Source organism: Ischnura elegans, chromosome 1 (genome assembly GCF_921293095.1).
Source record: "Ischnura elegans chromosome 1, ioIscEleg1.1, whole genome shotgun sequence".
In the NCBI taxonomy this organism is placed as follows: Eukaryota; Metazoa; Arthropoda; class Insecta; order Odonata; family Coenagrionidae; genus Ischnura; species Ischnura elegans.
This window is the reverse complement of record NC_060246.1, coordinates 71,311,709-71,332,008: the sequence shown is the minus strand read 5'-3', so window position 1 is coordinate 71,332,008 and position 20,300 is coordinate 71,311,709. Positions and strand designations below refer to the sequence as shown.

At 39.2% G+C, this 20,300-nt stretch overlaps 1 protein-coding gene across 4 annotated transcripts in view; it reads left to right on the top strand.

Moving 5' to 3' along the window:
* LOC124163067 (serine-rich adhesin for platelets-like) overlaps window positions 1-19,843 on the top strand; it is a 191,343-nt gene extending 171,500 nt beyond the window's left edge. For 2 of the 4 annotated variants that reach the window (XM_046539868.1, XM_046539855.1), the window contains exons 2-6: window positions 10,690-10,850; window positions 14,066-14,279; window positions 14,376-14,521; window positions 14,914-16,848; window positions 19,500-19,843. In XM_046539868.1, the coding sequence (XP_046395824.1) occupies window positions 10,698-10,850; window positions 14,066-14,279; window positions 14,376-14,521; window positions 14,914-16,848; window positions 19,500-19,562 (2,511 nt within the window). In that variant the 5' untranslated portion in view covers window positions 10,690-10,697 and the 3' untranslated portion in view covers window positions 19,563-19,843. Of the gene's footprint in view, window positions 1-6,127; window positions 6,263-6,286; window positions 7,277-10,689; window positions 10,851-14,065; window positions 14,280-14,375; window positions 14,522-14,913; window positions 16,849-19,499 lie in introns of those variants that run through there. The other 2 variants (XM_046539875.1, XM_046539861.1) reach the window with 2 other exon arrangements.
* Window positions 19,844-20,300: the final 457 nt, after the last annotated feature.

The following is a 20,300-nucleotide window of genomic DNA, read 5'->3' as shown; positions in this document are numbered from 1 at the left end:
GTGGGTTTGAATCCTGCCTGGATAGGTTGTCCCTACTCAGGGCATGGTAATTAGTGATATTCCTTTTTTCACGCATACAATACCACAAATTTTCACGCGTACCATAACACAAAAACTTTATCCATTTTATGGGATTACTATTTCAATTACACTCCATAGTCAAATATTTATATAGAAATTACCATTTTCATATCCGAAAAGGTCCCAGAAAACCTTAGCTACGTAGCTGAACTAATTATGTTTTGAATCATACGCATCGTGCCCGTAAATAATTATCTACGCCAGTTGGTATATCAAGGAGTAAAGCTTATTAATAAATGTAAAGAAATGCTAAAGGTGGCTTTGGAAGTTGCTTACCTTTAAGTTTTACCTTGAAGTATTACTAGCCCTATCTCAATCAAAAGCTAAATAGAATGAGGGACTGCACCTATGGGCTTTCTGACTACCTACCCAGCGCAAATCACTCCAAGTATTCACTCGGTTTTGGCAAGGGAAAAAAATTGGAACAGCGAATCGCCAGAGATGAGAGGCAACGCACGTGCTCTGACTGAGTGCAACCATCAAGTCCTTTCCTCGGAATATTCCTTGGCTTCTTTAACCGGCAGATGGCCAAAAATAGAGGTTCATTTACATATATAGTGTTGTGAGATACTCCACACCGATTGCATAACATGATAGAAGAGAATAATTATTCAAAGAGAGCGTCCTAGTTCTCTCAATTTTAAACTAGCTGGAATAGAAAAAGCGTCGTGTGATTCTGTTTGCGAGAAAGCAAAGAATGAAAGAATAAAATACCGGGAATTATAAAATAAAAATTTATTTTCTTCAAATAGCAGCAATGTTTACAAATAGAAAGAAACATGATACCGTCTTGAGAGCGACATTGTTTATCATGTACTGCATGAGGTTTCTCGTGAAAAATAAGAACTGCTCTGTATCTAATGACGCAATAGTAGACGATAAAACCTATGGGATTCATTCTACCCGTACTTTAAATTTCATCCATTCAAAATAACAAGAATTTTAACATGAAAGACTGGTGGTAACGGACATTTAAGTATTCAAAACGCAAACACGACAGCAGAATTTAATTATTGGATGGATACAATTATATATGGTGATAAGTAGTCACGTAAAAATACTTCGGACTTTATACAAAATTTATAAATAAACCAAATTAAAATAAAGGATACATTGGTGGCAACACAGCAGTCGGTGCGAACAACCCTCAACGATTCGTTAAGAGGAATCTCAAGGAGGAAAAAACAATGCCGTACATTTTCCACATCACAAACTCAAATTAAATGATTCAGCTGAAATTAATATGTGGAGGAGGAAGAGGGTAGTATTCCCGAAGGGATTATAATGACTATTTAATCAAATTCCCATCCCTCCTTCCCTTACGTTCCTAAATACCAATCATCTCGCAAGTTGTTCGCATTAACGAGCACCACTCCCCTGGGTGAGACCAAAATCATGTCCATGCCACTAACTTGATCCCAGCAGTTTCCAACTCATCGATTACATCATGGCGAGGAGGAAATTTAGCAAGCCGGTCCCCGAAACAAAGAGGCCCATGTCCGCTTCTAGTCCGAATATCGGCTGGGACGCGGAGCCATGGTCAAGCCATTCGCAATATCGACAACGCAAGTCTCATGATCAAGCGACCCTCGATAAGATTATTTATCTCCTTTAAATGCGCTATTGATGTAATTTCGAAATCATTTCCTCTTCCTAGCTCTTCTCCAGTGCATAACGGCCGGTTAAATATCCGTCGATATCCTAAATATCGGAGACGATAAGGTATATACGAGGAAGTACCCTAAATGGCGTGAAGGGGAGGGTATTGCTAGATGAGATAATGGCAAAGCATGTGGATGGAGTAAGATATTTGAAGTATACACGCTCCTTTATACACATTACTATAAACCAAAATAATCTCGGGCCACTAAAGTCACACCGTTTATACTGTCACAGGGAGAGCCCTTTAACGATTTGGTTTTTCGGCTAGCTGTATCGAAATGCGCATGCGCAGCACGACTCATGAGGATCCTGACGATAGTGGTCCAAAAAACTCTTCGCGACTTTTCATGATAAAGATTTAATGTTTAGACTAATATTCCCTTTGCAATGCATCCGCTGTTTACGTACATGATCGAAGCTGAAGATCGTAACAGAGGTAAGGGGTAGTGGAAAGGGAACAAGAGTCCATGGATAGGATGAAAAGCTGAATAAGGAAAATAAAATGTGAGAATGAAAGCCTGGTGGTACGTATTGTGGTGCCGTCTTCCATGTAATTTTAGTACCTAGCTGCTGCGAGCAGTCAATGGGGAGGCCAAGATCGCGGTGAGTTTCGGTTAAGCGACATCAAAATGGACACCCAATTGCATTTTAAATTTAAAGTAATTGTACATTAAAAAGTAAGCACAATATTACTAGCAGGTGGATAGGATATTTTAAGATATTTCTAATGCAAAGGCTGTTGACAACTTACATGCCACAACATTTTTTATTTTAAATCGAAACTTGAAGCACGTACGTGGTGGAAGGGCTCCATATTAATAATGAAAGACCCTTCGTTTCCTCCGCAAGTTAAAAAAAAATTATATTTCATGACAGGTTTCGGCTATTACACCGTATTACCGGTATTTGATAATGGTGTAATAGCCGAAACCGGCCATAAAATATATTTTTTTATAAACTTGTGGAAGAAACAAAGTGCCTTCCATTATTAATATGTTTTTTTTTTTCTTCATTTCGGAGGGTTGGTTGCGACTGCCCTTCTCTTATATTCGCCCCTACAGTAACCGGAATATACCTGTAATTAGATATATCTAGCTTAAAAAATAAACTGATCTAGAAAATAAACCTTGACTAAACATCGAGGTTGAATGTAGACCGGTCATTCGGGGAGAAACAACGACTGCTCTCATATGAGGAATGAAGAATGAATTTGGCGAATAAAGGGAAAAGTGAAGGGAAGCACTGCGTCGGCATCTGCCAACTACAGACACGTCCTACGTTTAGACTGCAGACAGCTCTACGACATAAAAAAGACTGACTTTGGATTTTGTAGTTTAGCGGTCCTCTTAAAAACACCTACATGATAACTGACAATCCACCATAAAATCCATAACGTTTTTTAGAGCTAATGGAACTTGCCATTGGTATGAAAAGCTTTAATTCTGACCATCACATACAAAATAGAGTCACAACTAAATTTTGGAGGATATTATCGATCGGAAATACAATGAGATATTGTATAATAAAGGGTGGAATACCCTTTATTGGTCCAATTGTTTTATTCAGGAGCGATTCCTCTCTTTCTCCCTTTACTCTTGTACCATTATTGGCAACACCAAATAGATGATCATAAATAAAAGCTTCAAATGGAAAATGCAAGGAAACTGAAAAATACGAAGATAGAATAATCCGCATTCGCTGCACCCTTATTTTGCTTTCAAACCCTAATAGACGTCGATTATGATGGCAATATATTTTTCACTAAGACACATGCGAAAATTATTTACTTCGAATCGCGCGGCCGCAAACCTATGTGCTTAAATCTCAACCGGGGAAGAAAGAGCCGAGTCGTGATCCTTATCAACCCTTGAAAAGACGCGGAGGAAGCCGAGGTCGATAATCCTGTCAGCATGCATAACCTCCACGTCCCGCCGTCCAAGGCGGTTCGCCCCCTCCCCACGGCAGACTTCTGCGGGACCCCCTAGGAACGATAATTACATGCACGGACACGCGAACCACGCACGAGCCTCCGAAGTCCTTCTTCCGGTGACCTAGTGAGACCGCCGCAGCCGGTGGAGGGAGTCGTATTCCAGCGGAGGGCCCGAAGGGAGGTGGAAAGGCAATATCCGCTTCTTACGATTCCGCGGCCGCCTTGAGGCTACCCCTCACCAAGCGATTCTCAGGGCGGTTAAAGAAATGCAGGGTTAAGCCACTGATGCGCCGTTTGAATTCTTCCAGCAAGAGGAGAATGTAAGTCGATAACGGTTCACTAGGGGGTTGACATGCGAAGTAATGGAATCCGTTTTGTAGGTGATGCGCTCTTAAAATGGCGATTACGAGAAATTTTCCGAAAAATGCGTACTGAAGTATACTGTTAAAAAAGCGATTTATACTAATGAAACGAGGTGATTTTAAACGCTATTAAAAAGAGAAAGTAAAATTAACTAATTTTATTATTGCCAATCGGTTTCTATCCCAAAAGTAATACGTTTTCTCGACAATAAATTAGAGGTCCACATCAATAATTTTAATGAAAATTTAAGTCAAATTTTACTCGCGTTTCATAAACAAGGGAAATTCTCCACATGAATTTGTAGCCACCAATACTTTATAAGGGTCTATAATTGTATGCGTAAAATGAGACATTCATCCATCCGGATTGTGTCCACTGTCCAGTGGACAGTGTCCACGATCATCGATTATGCACCAAGGTTTTGCCAAATGGATGAAGGGCGGAGGGAAATCAAGCGCAAATAAAGAATGCGTGAAAAAAGCTGATGGATTAAAATTTGTTTACCCAAATTCAAATCTATAACACTCGACAACGTTGACTCGTGCACAAATACTACGTCAAAAAGTCGGCATACCTTACCAGATCACGATGGTTCGAAACTCGCGGGAAAAACTTTTAAACAGTCCCTTAAGGGCGTTTTACACGGGGCTCACACTTGCAAAATATGACGTGTGTGCGAAATAGAAGTCAAAATTGCGTCGTGTAAAGCGACGAATTGCTAGAACACATGCGAGAATACTTGGACGTGAGATGGCAAAATAGCCCCCGTTCTAATTTCGCTCATGCATTCGCGCAATTCCACGCCATTTTAGAAATTAATGCAGTTCTAGCTTGCGCAATTCCGTGCCCTACGTAAAACGGCCTTTAAACACCTTTAAGTTGTACCTCTACCAGGTGTTTAGTAAACATGTTGTGTAAAGTTGTTAAGTAAAACACCATGGGAATTTATAAGCGCGCTTTCCTACCATTACGAGTTGGGAACAATTTCATTCCTCACGAACACTCTCCTTCCATGACTTTATTTTGTATTCCCTTATATACATTAATGAGATGGTAGGATATATAGAAGACCGCGATGAAGGGAAATAGAGGGAAGAGAAAGCTTGATAATACATCTAAACTAAAGGAAGGTAGGCCTTGTACCAAGCTGAAGATAAAAACGTAGTTAGAGAATAGAGGCTTGAGGGCACGAAGAAGAATTTTACCCGTTAACTTCCACATAAGCGTTCTTTCACTAAACTTTGATGAGTTGACAGAATTTTTTTTACTATAACCAAGACCAGCGACATTTAATATGCAATATTACTTGTGTGAATAAATTTATTACCAGAAGAATTGAATTGTAATAATAACCCAATTAACGACTCACTACCAACGATGAATCACGTACAATGGTGAATAGTTACGTAGCTCCAGATCCATCTTTCGAAACCTGCCATCCAAAACAGAAAATAATATAAAATACTGCTAAGCACTCACTCGATGATTTAACTCGAAGGTTGGTTCGGATAGATGAGGGTAAAACTCAGCCCGGACTACGCCATTGGTATGTGAAATTGACACTTTCAGGCTAAGGTGGCCAGCCCCTCTCCCGGGCAAAGCACATTCATGAAATAGAAATTGCGAGACCATTCAAGAGGGTGCCTCCAAATCACAAAAATAAACAACATAAACAGATTTCGACACTCTAAATGAATGCCATCGTAATCAACAAGCCCTCTCTGATCGTCCCTGACCGTTGGTTAGCAACTCGGACACATTGATGACGCTCCTGTTGCAAAATGTAAATGGCGAAAGGTGTGAGGGATGGGTACGAGGCATTATTGCTACGCGCAAGGTATTGCACAGGAGGGAGGCACAACGCGGAGGTGGGGTGAGGAATTGAGGGGAGGTAGGGGTGTGGTGGGAGAAGGAGTGGGAGGGAAGGAGGGGAAGGAAAACATTCTAATGACTCCGAGGCGGAGAGGCACGCACAAACTCGAAAACACAACATAAGACTGGCGATTCAGCAGTGCGCCCATGGGATGGTCAGTGACGTGGGCATTCATAGAATCCAGTAGTAGTGTCGACCACCAAGGCCGATCGGAAGGAAGGAGGACGGGGGTTGCTGAGATAAACCAGGATACGATACGAAAGAATTAAATGGAGCAACGGTCGCCTGTCTCCAGGGGAGTGTTTATCACGCGAACGTAAATACTGGATCGTCTTCGGAAGAGGGCGCTGAATGTGAGCGGTTGATTCACAACATTCCACCTCTTGTAGTCGTCCCTATGTTTCTCACAACTATTCCCTACCTTCGCGATCTCCACGAAATTAATTGAAATAAGATTTGTTCACACTTCAGCTAGACAAATGCAAGAGAGAGCTCATTAGTGAGAAGATTACATGAAAGAGAACTGCGCCCGCTCCCGCTCGACACGTCTTTCTACACGACTAATTATTTATCGTAAAACTAACCTAATCTTTTAATAATTTTTAAACTGACATTACTTGCATTTTTCCGACCACGAACAGAATACCATCTTGAAAATTTGCCAATATCACAAATGTGAACCGTCAGTATTTGCATTGCCTCTACCGTCGCGACGTTATAAGTACCATATTGGTGGAGAGGCTATTGCCATGGTGTAACTTTGATTTTCATCAGGAAAAATTTTAATCTCGCGTGTCTTAGGGATCAATTGGTTCTAATTAGTGCCAAACTAATGGAGATATTTTTTCCAACGCAGGAGATCCAGCGCTTATTAGTAATCGTGAATGCGAGTTAAATGAAACTTGGTGAGCTAACCTCCTTGGAAGTGTTTTCCTCAAAGTGACCCCTTCCCCTACACACACACAACATTTCCCTCCCCTTCCACCTGCTACCCCTCGGGCTCGCCTCCCCCTTCCCTAACAAACCTCCACCCCCTCGCGATCCACTAAACCTTCATCCCGCGTGGCAGTGATATGGCGTCGCTCGTGCGGCGAGGACGGTATGCGTCCGAGGACCCAAGTCCCCCTCCGGGGTCGGACTCCTACCTCGCTGCGTGTGTGCGCTCCAAGCTGGGATTTCTCGGGACGTCAGCCGCTGGATATTAAACTTGCGAGGGTGGTGAGAGAAGGTGCATCTGCCATGGATCCGCATCGCTGCCGACAGTGAGGAATTGAGGAAGGATCCATCCGGCCCGCTGATCCCGAAGATCGCGACGTCGTTCTCGGGAGTTTCTAAAGGCTATTTGCTCGGCGCCGATCAATGCTAAGGTAACGGGGAAGGATGATGGCAGCTTAAGTTGAAGGGTCGAGTGGGGTGGTTTCGGGGGAGGGGGGATGAGTGTGGGAAGGGGGTTTATAAAAAGGGGCGGACCCTGACTAACTAGGGTGGTTCTGCGCTGGTCTAGGGAAGGAATAGTTGTGGGACCGATGGCGCCTACGGCACGAATACTTCCTTAAGGCCTGTTTACACGATACATTAACACGTACGAGTTAATGTACGTTTGCGTGAATGATTTTTGTGGACCGGGACGGAACATGTACGAATGCATGAACCAAATTAGAACAGGTTCTATTTTCCGTGCATGCATTCGCACAAGTTGGGTGGTTACACGGTGCATTTTGGCGTTCGTTCCCGCGTTCATACATTTAGACATTAACCCGTACGTGTTAATGTACCGTGTAAACAGGTCTTTAGACCTGGAATATTACACGTGACAGTGCACAGAAAACGTATCGTACATACGGCCTGAAAGACCAAGTACACTGCAATGAGTACCTACTGTATTTTATACGGTGGCTCCGGCGGAAGTTGGACTAGAAGTGAAGATTTCTTGTTTTGAGTCAGTACACTTATTTGGGTGGCATTTCTGGCTGCAGTGCACCGTCCGTCATATAGGACGTTAAACTGCTGCTTGGTACTTTAAGTTTTGATCAGTGCCACTAATAATACGTAGTCATTCAACGAGCTACCCTTGAAGTATTAACCTACTAGCCTATTCTTATCTTTTGCCTATTTCTCGCGGAATTCCTACAAATCGATGATCTCGACTATCTCTCCCCTCCTTGTAGCAACGATCTCTACAGTCCGTCGCCGCCACAAGCAAGGATCTCTGAGATCAGTTCTCTTCCAAAACAACCCAAGAGCCTAAACGGACGAAATGGACTTGCCTTTTACATCTCCCCCGTTTCCTGACGTTCCTCCATTTACTTCCCTGTCGTCGCTGAAGGCTTCAAAGTGCGTCACTGAGGGTTTTCGAACGCCCTCACCTGAGCACACGTTTGGGAGGAAATGATGTTTTGATTGATGCCATCTTCTCCCCCTCCGGCAGTAATATTGGCTTCTGCCTCCCCTACCTCATCCCCCTCCCCGATATATTGGACCGCTTGGTATTTATGTCGCGTCCGCTTTGTCGTGGAGGAAGTTGCTGGCCCTGTAAGGTCTCTCTGTCTGCCATCATCACGGATGTCGTACAGTGTTTCTATTGGATGGATGCATAATCATTCCCAGCGACTCCGGTTGGAACCTCCGCAAAATTATCAGTGCGATGAGGTCGAAAGATGTTTAAATGCTCAGCTGGATTCAATAAAGTTCACTCTTGCGAGGTGAGAGCGATGTAAATTCAGGATATGTTTTTTTTAACTCTGGCAGTAGTTCGCAGTTATTTTTTTAATCCGGTTTTAAGAATGAATAGCTATTTTGGTGGTGCTTATTGATTTTCTTTCTTGTGTTGAATCAACGTTTTACAGTGACCTTATTCAGAGGACCCATAGAGGAAATAACAACGCTTCCTTAAGAGCCTTATAGGACTATTATCCATTTTACAAAATTTTTCGTCAAACCTTATCTCATTATAATAGATAATAGTGGTTGCCACCAGTGGTGGATCCATGATAAGGATAAGGGGGGGAAACTAGCTGAGGGGCCGGGGGGTGAGCTCCAACCCAAGGGCGTACCCAGGATCATCACTCATCAACTAGGGGAGGGGGGGGCAAGCCAAGTTGTGAAATTTTAGCTAGGAAAAGGTGAATGAAACCAACATTTTAAGAAAATTATAACTGCGCTTTATTAGTTTAAAAGATTAATTCCTTGAAAAAATAGTTTTATTTTAGTTACATATCTTATACTAATACATATCATTTTTCGTGGGTTAAAAGAAATTTTTTTAAATACTTTCGTTTCAATTCAGTACTGATTTTGCTTAAAGACTTTTGCAATTTTTGCTTCTGAGGGGGGGGGGGCAGCTGTCCCCCTACCCCTTGCTGGTTACCCGCATGCTCCCACCTTGGAAGTCCGTACAAAATTACTATTTTATCTAGTATAAATTGGGTACACTAGGGAGGGCTATAGCCCCACCTAGCCCATCTCTGGATCCACCTCTGGTTGCTACTATAAGTCACAGTCTTACTGAAGCAGCTTATGATTATTAATAAGTTCTTTTTCTCCTCCCATGCTGGTTCATAATGAGAGGCATGAGAAATAAATTGATGTACAAAATCCAAAAAAAATATTTTAATAATAATTCAAAGGTCAAAAACACCAATATTTATCAATAATTTTTTTAAAAGCTTGTCAAGAAAACCTCTATATACTCTCTACATAGAATAAAGCTATCTAGATTGTTGGTGAGAAGAGAATGAGGTAAAATGGAGGAGTGGATTAAGAGTGTATTGAGGGGACAGGGAGAATTGAAAACTATGACAGAGGAGAGGGCATTGAACAAACAAGGAAGGGAGGGAAAAATAGCAGTATTCATGCAATGGAGGAAGAGCAATATGCTTTCTGCTCAGCTAAACATGGAAATGCAGAGTAAGAACAGGGAAAAGCCAGGAGGGATTTGTAGAAATGGTGTGATGCATTTATTGTAATTCATTGCAACCTAATCTCACTGAGGGAAGACCAGGTAGATCAGCTTAACTTTTGAGTGAAGTATTGAGTGAGAGAAAACGAGAGGTATACGTTTCCGGTTACGGTTTTGAAGTTAGCATACAAGAGCCTGTGGGTTCAATACAAAGAAATGGCTTTATTGGCCAGAGAAAATAGATAGCACCCTTTTTCTAGGTATTGTCGATTCAAAAAATGTTTAGTGATCCTAAATCAACTGTGATGTACTTCATTAGATCTACTTGTTATGCCATGAATTTGGAGAATCATTCAAAAGTATGCCATTGTAATTCATCAGCCTTGTCGACTGCCATTGTTGTGCTTAATCAATTTCAAATAGTTGTATTTTTTTACTAGTAATTTCATTTCTTTGGCGTGGAACCCTACTTATGTCCCTCTTTGCTAAATTCTGTCCCTGGCCGCATACAATTCTCATTATTGACACATTAGATGTCTTGAAAATGTCTCTATCTAGAAAATTGGAACCTACTTACGCAAATGAAACACTGATGATACAAAAAATCTTTAAAAACATAATGGAACTGAAATCAGTCTTTGATATCTACTTAGGAATGCATTTTTTTCGAATCAGAGGTAGAAAAAAAAAACACTAAATTGATACATATTTAAACAATTTGTACCAAAATGTACAGAGTTTTTAAACATGCAACACAATAATGTTCTCTAGTTTATATAGTACATACATATATAATTGTTGGCCAAATACATCAATGTGATAATTTGATAATTTTAGTTATAAAAGCATGGTGTACTAATACAATTTGTTTCTTCTTTACAGGCCTACCAATGTGTATATCGAAGAGGGTCTGCACAGTATGTCACGTGCTATGGAGTTTTATATATATTGGAGTAGGCGCAGTGCAATTTGTTATCGGCTTATTCTTTTTGATATCCCTTTCTATGCTAAAAGTTGGATCAAATATTTGGACAGGAGCATGGGTAAGTTAACATTAGACTTAGTTTCAAGTTTTTTTTAATGGTCGTCACTTGTTTAGTAAATATTTATGCATGGATATTGAAACTTGAACAATTTGAGATAATTAAGGAGAAATCCTTCCATGCATTTGTCTCATTATATGGGACTGATTATTAAAGGTATTCTACTGATTTAGGCAGGTTTACAGGGGGTGTTTTGCAAATATTTCACCTTTCTCCCACCCCAACTTGAACTTCCCTATTACTCTCCCGATCTAAGCCCTTTTCTTTTTTATTCTATCTACAAAATGGAAGTGGTTAAAATGAGCACTTTTAACAGTAAGAGAAGAGAAAAGAGAACTGTACAATGAAAAAAGTCTTTTTGACCCATAAAGGTTTCAAATTAGTGTCCTTTCTGTGGTTAATGAAAACTGCTTACATTGAAACTAGGGAAAGTCATAATAATAAAATTATTGATAGTTATAGTTTGGTTGCCTTTCTTTGAGATATAACAGAACAAACTTATGCCTCATTCTATTGAGTTTATATAATTATCAATAGTTATTCAGGGCAGCAAAAATTTAATTGGGGTGCTAGAGGAGAATCCATAGATGAAGAAAGAGTCATTAACTTTCACCAAGAGGTGATGAGGGGCCTTCTGGTGAATCATGTGTATTTTATATCAGAGACTACATCTAAGTTGTTTTAAATAGATCAATTTCTGCCAATTAGTAATAAATCTATTTTATTGGCCATCAATTCCAATCTGTTTTCACAAAATTATTGACATTTGTAGTGTCATTTGGGGTTCCCATTCCATGAGCCCAGGTTTAACTTGCAGCGGTCGTGGAGGTTATTCATAAGTTGCTAAATCCCCGATAGAGCTCTGTGTGGAAAGCACTTCCAGTTGAATAATCTATCTATCGGATTGGAGATTAAGCTGCCACCTTGGCACCTTTCTTTAAGAGCAGGCAAATGCCACTCCCAAGTTTTTCCCAGCTCTTCCTTCCCTACCATTTCTAATGTTGCAAATGTCCTGAGCTGTCAGTTATCTCCTATAAATACCAATGCCAGTGTAGCATGTAAGCTTTTGAAACAAAAACCAACATACTCAGGATGTGGATAACAGGAATATACTTTATAGATATTTTTCCTCTAACATTAAAGGGACATTTTTACTAAAAAATCTTGAAAATATTGTCTTTCTCTTTACAAAACAGTCTCTGCTTTACAAAAAAAATGCTGTGACCATGAAACTACTCCAGAAAATCTTTCTTTCTCACCAGAACTTAATAGGGGTTTGAAAAAATGAAATTATTATTTACTCCATTGAAAATATCAACTCAAATCTAAATATCAAAGTAAACTCCATAGCTAAACCTTCCAATTCTAAGATGGAAAATAATACCAAAGGCAAGTGGCAATTCAATTGTAAACGCAAATTCATAATAACCATTGGGTTAAAATATTTTTGACTGTTTAATTCTATTAATTATTTCAAGTGGTAACAATTATGGAAAGATATTGAAATAATCATTTCAAATACCATAAATACTGTTTGAAAACATATTATTGTACACAAAATCATGATGGCACATGGATATCCTGACAATGGTGCCCTCTGAGTTTCAGTCACTTTCCAAAGTGGTCATTTCTTTTATACCAAGCAAGCACTATCATTTCTAAATGTCTGTGGGTATCAATGCTCCACCCTGGGCCGGATTTACCCAAAGTTATGCTATAGGCACCTCTCCATTGAGCGCCCCTCCTCACTTGAGCCCCCCCACTCCCCGAGTTTTTATGATAAGGCATAGCCACTCGCATGAGGTGACAGAGGGCGCCCCTTGGACTGCGACACCCCTAGGCACGTGCCAATTTTGCCTCACGGTAAATCTGGCCCTGGCTACACCCAATGGTTGAATGAATAGCATGAACTTCTGGTATACAACACTGCAGAGTCGGTGCACAATACTAAAGAACTTTGGCCCCTTCTGGAAGAAGCATACATTGCCGAGAGCCAATGAGGAAGGCTTGTGATGAGGATAAAATACCTGAGGCTAAACAGAAGATCAAGGTGTCCCATTGGGAGGCTGTATAGCAGAGGAACCTCATGTTCACGCTCACACCAACTGAAGTTCTATCCCTCCTGCTCTCAGTCCCTACTGTGGCTATCATCACCTCTTTAGTTTCCAATTGAAGAGTGCCATTCTTGGGAGATGATTAATTTATGCTGCAGGCCAGGTGATTGATGCCGCAAGCAGATCAGAAATCATTGGTAGTGACTGTGTCATGGGTACAAGCCCATATCAATGCAGAATTTTGTTAAAAACACTCGTTATTTCTTCAATTAGTGTGTTAGTATTGATGATTTTATTCATCCTGTACTTTCTCGGAAAAATGTTTCAGCATACATGAGTCATAATATCCTAACCAACACTATTTAGACAGGTGTCAGTAATGTACATGATGTTTTCAATGTACTGACTAACTTAGAAGGTAATTTCAACAACATCCCCACATTATTTGTGATAGCTTTAACTGTAAAACTGGCTGTATTTACATCTTTACATCTATTTACATCATATCGTCTCCACCAAAGAAAGGAAGCCATACATTAGAACCTAAAGAGGGAGTGAGAGCTGTTGTCGGAACTGAGAGTCCAAAAGATAGAACTCCATTTGGTGCGAACATGGGCTAGAGGTACCTCTGCTTCATATCCATCCATTGGGGAGCCTTGTTCTGCTGTTTGACTCCAGGTACTCTAGCCCCATCCCAAGCCTTCTTCATCGTCTCTCGGCAGTACATGCCTCTTCCAGGGAGGCCCAAAGTTCTTGAGCATTGTGTGCCAACCCTGCAGAGATTTTACCAAACATTTTCCCGATTCATTCAACCAGTGAGTGGGGCATAAATGCACACAGAGTTTTGGAAAAGATAGTACATATGTATGCTATGGAGAGGTTACGCTCTAATAGGAAAGATGTAATCAATGTTTGATGGAACGCAAAACACAAGAGTTAAGATCATAAAAAAATGGCCAAGGGATGTGAAATGCAGTTGGGGTATGGATATAAATCTCAGTTGGTCAAATAGCTCCATTCAAACATACCTTCACCAGTAGAATACTTTTAATGGCAATAAATTGGTGACTATTGACTGGTCTCTTTTTGAGTTAGTGAAGTAAGGCCAATTAATTTGATTTAAAAATCAATCCCTTAATAGAATGTCACTCTTGCTTTCAGAACATTTTTATAGGAATCTTGAGCTCTATGCTGGCTTGCTCAGGAGAGTTTACAGCAGTAAAACAGGAAGGCCTACTATTCCTCACAATTTCAATATTGGTAGTCAATACTGTAAATATAGTGGTTTTAGAGATAGGAGAGTGGTATTTATTTATGACAGATGATATGAAAGCCTTCATAAATCAAAAAAGTTTGAAGAATATAGTTTTCTATGGTAAGTATCAAGATAATATTCACTGAAATGATTTTATTGACTCGATGAATATGTATTTATATATTTGTTCATTATTATGAATTCTTATGTCTTCAGCTCGCATGACCACAAGCATCAGCACTGGAGTGGCCATACTGGCATCATTTTTGGACAGCCAGTTCACCTTCTGCTCAATTCAGAAGGCAAGAGAACCAAAAAATGCTAGGGAAACTATTTCTGACATTGAATACATCATGCCTCGGGTAGGTTTGCATTCTGCTGTTTTTGGATAAATGAGTTTTAAAATTCAGTAATTTGTATGTCAATAACTCTTTCTGAGCCAAAAAAAGTATCTGGACTGCTCCACTTGTTTACCATTCAGCCATGACAACAATTTTTAAGTTGGTCTCTCAAAAGGTATCAAATTGGTTGAGATTTTTTATTCAAATCATTATAACTACATTAGATAAAACAGAAATCAGTATGGTGGAGGGAATTTGACAATAAGGTGAACAGGTAATGTCTATGTATTTACTATTTAAGCTCCACCTCGTAAGTCATTCATTTCCTACTAAAATTAAAAATGTTGATTATATCTTCGTAATCATTGCATCAAATGTAAAAGAGATTGATAACATTTTTGTGCATTTTACAGAAACAAGGCACTCCCCTGTCCAACCAAGCACAAGTCGTTCATGGTAATTATGCTCAATCCTGGGTATTTGACATGGATACATCCGGTCCACACACCAATGCATACCTCAAAACAAATCAGGTGCCCAGTGATGAAAGCAATAAGACAAAAGATGAGGAGGAAGAAGAGGATGAGGAAGACGAGACCAGTGATTCTGGTGAGGAAGCTGAGCCAGCCCAAAGCACATTTGTGAAACCTACTGTTCACGTTGAGCCTGCAACAGATGAGAGCTGTGCAGTCGTAAGGCATCTAAATTACATGAAGAGTTTCTCTAGGACACCCTCCCCAGTGGGAGTCTCTGAGAGTTCCTCTCAGGAATCAGAGATGAACCATCCAGCCATATATGAGTGCCTGGAAAAAATTTGCGAGCCAGAAATATATGCTGCCCACTTAAGCGCAGCAAAAGCGGTGAGCAAAGACCGCCACATTCCCTCCAGCAAGTCTGCCATTAAAGGTATGGAACGTACCATGGGAGATGGTAGAACAGACGATGTCGCTGACGTGGAAAGTAGTAGTGGTGCTAAACAAGCAGGTGGTAACTATGGTGATAGACTCATTACCACACACTCAGAGGGTGCGGAGAAAGTACAGTATGCATCTCTCATGTTAGAACTTCAACAGAAGATAAGGTCAAAGAAAAAGGACACTGTTCAAACAGTATTAGTTAAAGGGCCAACCAATCCAGTGCATTCTGTTACCACTTCTGTGAAGAGTCGTGAAACGTCAAGGGGTAGTAGTCAGCAAGACTCTCCGCAAGACAACTCACAGAAGACTGACACAAAAGATAGTGATACAGAGTTTTCCAGAGAGTTGGAGGCAGCTCTTCAGTTCCTTCAAGATCTTGAATCTCCAAACACTATAGACACTCCTTCGGAGACTTGCAGGTCAATTGATGGTGCTGAAGTGCCTACACTAACAAACTCCCGACGGGGTTCAAATTGCCCCATTGCCATGACGGTAAAGTGGCGAGACAGTTTGAGTGACCATTCCCTAGAAGAGACTGCAAGGAGGGCAACAAATCGTTTATCGATGTCGCCACCAAAGGAAAGTTTAGGAAATGGCTCAGCGGGTGCACATGCGCACGACGCAGGCCGTGGGGAAGTTGGAGAGGGTGCTGTTCATGCAAACGGTAAGGAGGCGCAAACTTCCTTTACTAGTAGTTCATCGACAAGGGTTGAGAGGAGTGGAGAAAAAGTGCCCTCTGATTCATCGTCAGGTTACAGCTCTCCGTCAGCCACCACCTCGAAGCTTCCGACACCCTATTGCTCGAAACCATCATCAGCTCATGGTAGTACCAACAATCTGGTCACCTCAGATGACCATCTGTCATATGTGATTAGCGAAAAGGGCTCGACTGCAGTAATTTCACTATTTTCTGCCTCAAAAGGGGATCGAGCATCCCCGAGTCAGGATATTTCAAAGAAACCCAATGGTATTTTACAATTGAATGTAGTCAGTGATGACATGGCCAGAGGTGGATCTCATAGTCATAGCTCAACAGGGCTCTACAAAAATGTCATACGGATAACTGGAGATGGCAATACCAGCAATGCCCACAGGCGGTCACACAGACAATATTTACCCCACACAGAAACGATTAGTGAAGTGGTTTCTCGAGAAGATGCTTCTCTAGCAATTAGCAGGCATGAGGAAAATAATGTTAGCTTATACGGTGAGGCTATTTCCTCAGGGCATAACAATGTTGTGCCCAAAAGTGACCAGAACGTAAGTTCTTCTCACGATTCCTCTCGATGGAATGTGAGATCCTTACTTGGAAAGAAGACTGTTACAATGGCACCAGAGTTAAAAAATGCAATAGTTCAATCTGAAAGTCTTGCTTACCTTTCTGAGCTTGAGCTGCTAGCAAGGCACAGCAGAATCAAGTCAGAACAGAGGGTAAGATGATAATTTCATACTTTTTACTTTAAAGCACCACAATTTCACAATTAACCTAATGGTGATATGTATCATTGCTAAACTTAACATTGGTTGAGGGGGAACATTATCTTTAAATTAACATCTAACAGCTTCTTTTCTGAATATAGACTGGTACCACTCTTAAGTACCTAACAATATTCATTCACTCATTTAATAATCATTTTCATATGATTTGCCATTTTCAGCAATAGAATTGAATGCAAAGTAAGTAGAAAGAATAGATTAGTTCCTTATATTTCTTGATCAATTTCTCAGCAAATATTAAAATAGTGTAGTCATTGTCCAAGTTTATGGGATCTGGATAGAAGACAGCTCATGTGGAGATATGTAGATAACAATGTATTGGTGCAATAACCATGCTACAATTAAAATTCTTGCATGTAAAATGATGACCACACAGAAGTCCTTCAGTAGATAATTGGTTCAAATCCTTTAGTACCAGGGTTAATGTCAGTTGAAGAAAGATGAGCTACTTTATATCTTTTAAAAGAAAAATTTATAACGGTCCTTTTTAAAATTTAGTCATGACATACATTATGTAATTTCATGATCATCCGTCATTATTGATTAGTAATTACCTTTAAGTAACTTCAATTTTCCCATTAATTGATACCAATATCTTTATGAATGCTTCATAGCAATTTCTGTAGAATATTCAGTCATGTCTTCACAATAATCTGTATCAAGAAATTAGGGCCAACTACTCCTTGGGAAAGCTCCAATTTCATTCTCATTGACATAAACATATCCCAACCATTATTGATTATCGATATTCATCAAATGCTTGGCACAGCAGAGATCTTCTTAAAAGATTCTATATAATTTTTCTAAAATATTGTACAGATTATTCACATTAATAGGTTCAACTCATTGCCAACGAACATGGCCAATCTCCAAATTAGTCTCTCCACTCATCTCATCGTCGTATTTAAAGTTAAGTATTCCTATGACTTAAATGTTTATCATCATAAATATATAGTTTGAATAGCATAATATTTACAATGTTACTTGCCATTAACATTAAAGCATGAGCTGAAGGTATGTGCATTATGATTTTCCTCTGCCCTTAGGACATTATAAGGTAACAGGTTAGGTAACCATGTAGTCTAGTTTAGAAATTTTAGCGTGGTTAATACTGCATAAGGCAGTAAATTATTTGTTTTATTACATGACTTTTTTACTTAGAGTCATCCATTATACAATGATAAAGAGATAATGAGTACAAGATAACCATCATCCTTCCAGTAGATGACAACCATTTTACGGGATAGTTATCAGTGAAACTAAAAACTGTCAATCTTTGTTTTGATATCTCATCACACCAAGTCAAAAATGAAGAGCAAGGTTGTAGCAACACTGACGTTAAAATCATTTAAGGCCAGGAATCATATTTACTGAACAAGCACAAGAAATAATTTTTTATAAAATTCTCATTTAATAGCACCTTTGAGAGATTGAGCGATATAGGCTTCATAAGGAACTTGATACAAGGTAGCATGATGACATTGTTTTAAAAATGTTAATTTATATTATGGAAATAATTAGTGCATGAGCTCTTGATTTACAAACACTTTTCTTTTTGATTACCACACAACCAGCTAGAAATCCTTCATAGTGAAAATGTAAGTCTTGCATTGCAAATGTGATAACAGTTGACTCCCATCAATCGAAACGCATATTTTTCAGAATGTGTACTCCCTCATGGACATGCTACCAATGCCTTGAAGCATTCAATGCGTGAGATACTTTAATCCATTACTTAATGATAAATGAGGATTCGCAGCTTGAATGAAAAGTAATATAGCATGCATCGATGAATGCTGATAAATCAGAGGAATAGTGCATAGGTGGAGGATGAAAGAAACACTTAAGGTTAAAGGGCAGATGGTGAAATTTTTTATGGACTGCAATTTTCATGCCTACTAACAATAGGTTGGTACTTGTTTAGAGTGAATGGGAGTCTGCTGTGTGATTTTTTTTATAAAACCAAAAGTGAGAAAAGAAAACTTCCTGAAGAGTTCTTTAGTGGATATGAAACTTGGAAATATCAAGCCAGTTCAATGCAAATGCCGACGCATTCTTTCTTCAGAAACAGAATCCACTTCTGCTCAAAGGAAGTTTTAAATAATTGTGGCTACCAATGTCTACTCCTGGGCTTTGTGGCTTTGCATGGAAAAGTGCACAGTGCAACTCTGCTATAGCCAATTTGAGCATATGACATAATTTTAAGAAAAGTATACATCACTCTAAAACTCTGCATGAGGTATATATACATATATATATATGTTTGCATTACTCATGAAAGCTTTTGGGAATTAGATTAACCTTGGTGCTGCTAATGGACATTAATTTAATTCTTCCATGTATAATAAAATTTATAAAGTTGGAATCCCTTTAATGCTCGGACTACACCAGCATTTAACTCTTGACTTTTTAAAGCCAATCTTTCAATCTTGTTACTTTTAATACAATCTTGCACTTTCTTCCTGTTCTTATAGAATTAAAGTTTATTTCTGAAAGTACAAAATTCTCTTTTTTAAACACTAACAATACTAATGTAGCTATTTTGTTTGTGAACATGTTCTAATTATTTGTTCCACTTTTTGCAGCAAATTGAGCAGAGAGTGCACCAAAAACTTTTTGGGAAGCCACCAGAAGAATCAGATTGTTGAAAAACATTTTGAAAATTAACGTTTGATGAAAATCAGCAAAAAGTTGTGTTTATGTTCTGACAGGAGATATTGTAAATTGAATATGTTATTACATTATATCAACCATTTTCATTTTATGCACAAAGCCATCATCTTAGTTTCATATGAAGGAGTCGGTGTACCAAGAGTCAACATACATCATTTCTATGTTTCCTATCAAAGTGTTATTCTCACAAAATGTAAAGTTTCCAAAATTGTATATAAAAAGCATGAAGGCGGTTGCCTGTGTGCATAAAATCAAAGTTTGATTTAATTTATCTGCATGAAATGCATAATTTGAGAAGGTAAAAATTAAATTTCAAGTACGTTAACTCCTTATTTTGATAAATGTGATTTCTGATACATTTGAGCGTACATGTAGGACATTTTTTATGAAAATCTCTTATATAAATTATTTTGCATCTACTAACTCAGAAAATTGTAATTTACTATTTCAGTAAAATTCATAAAAGTTCTGCAATAAATAAAATGTTGTATTTTTTTATATCACGAGTGTTGATTGATGATATGAAATCCTTGTGATTCCCATAAACTTATTTCTCATTCCATGAAAATCTCTTTCAAGTTTGTTTCTTTAATTATATTATTCCTAATTAATGCAGCTGGTGGCAATATATGCTAAGGCTTGGTAATCAAATCTGCATCCAAAGAATCCTGATATGGTCAAATGGGTGGGTACTTCGAGAGTAGAAATTCCAG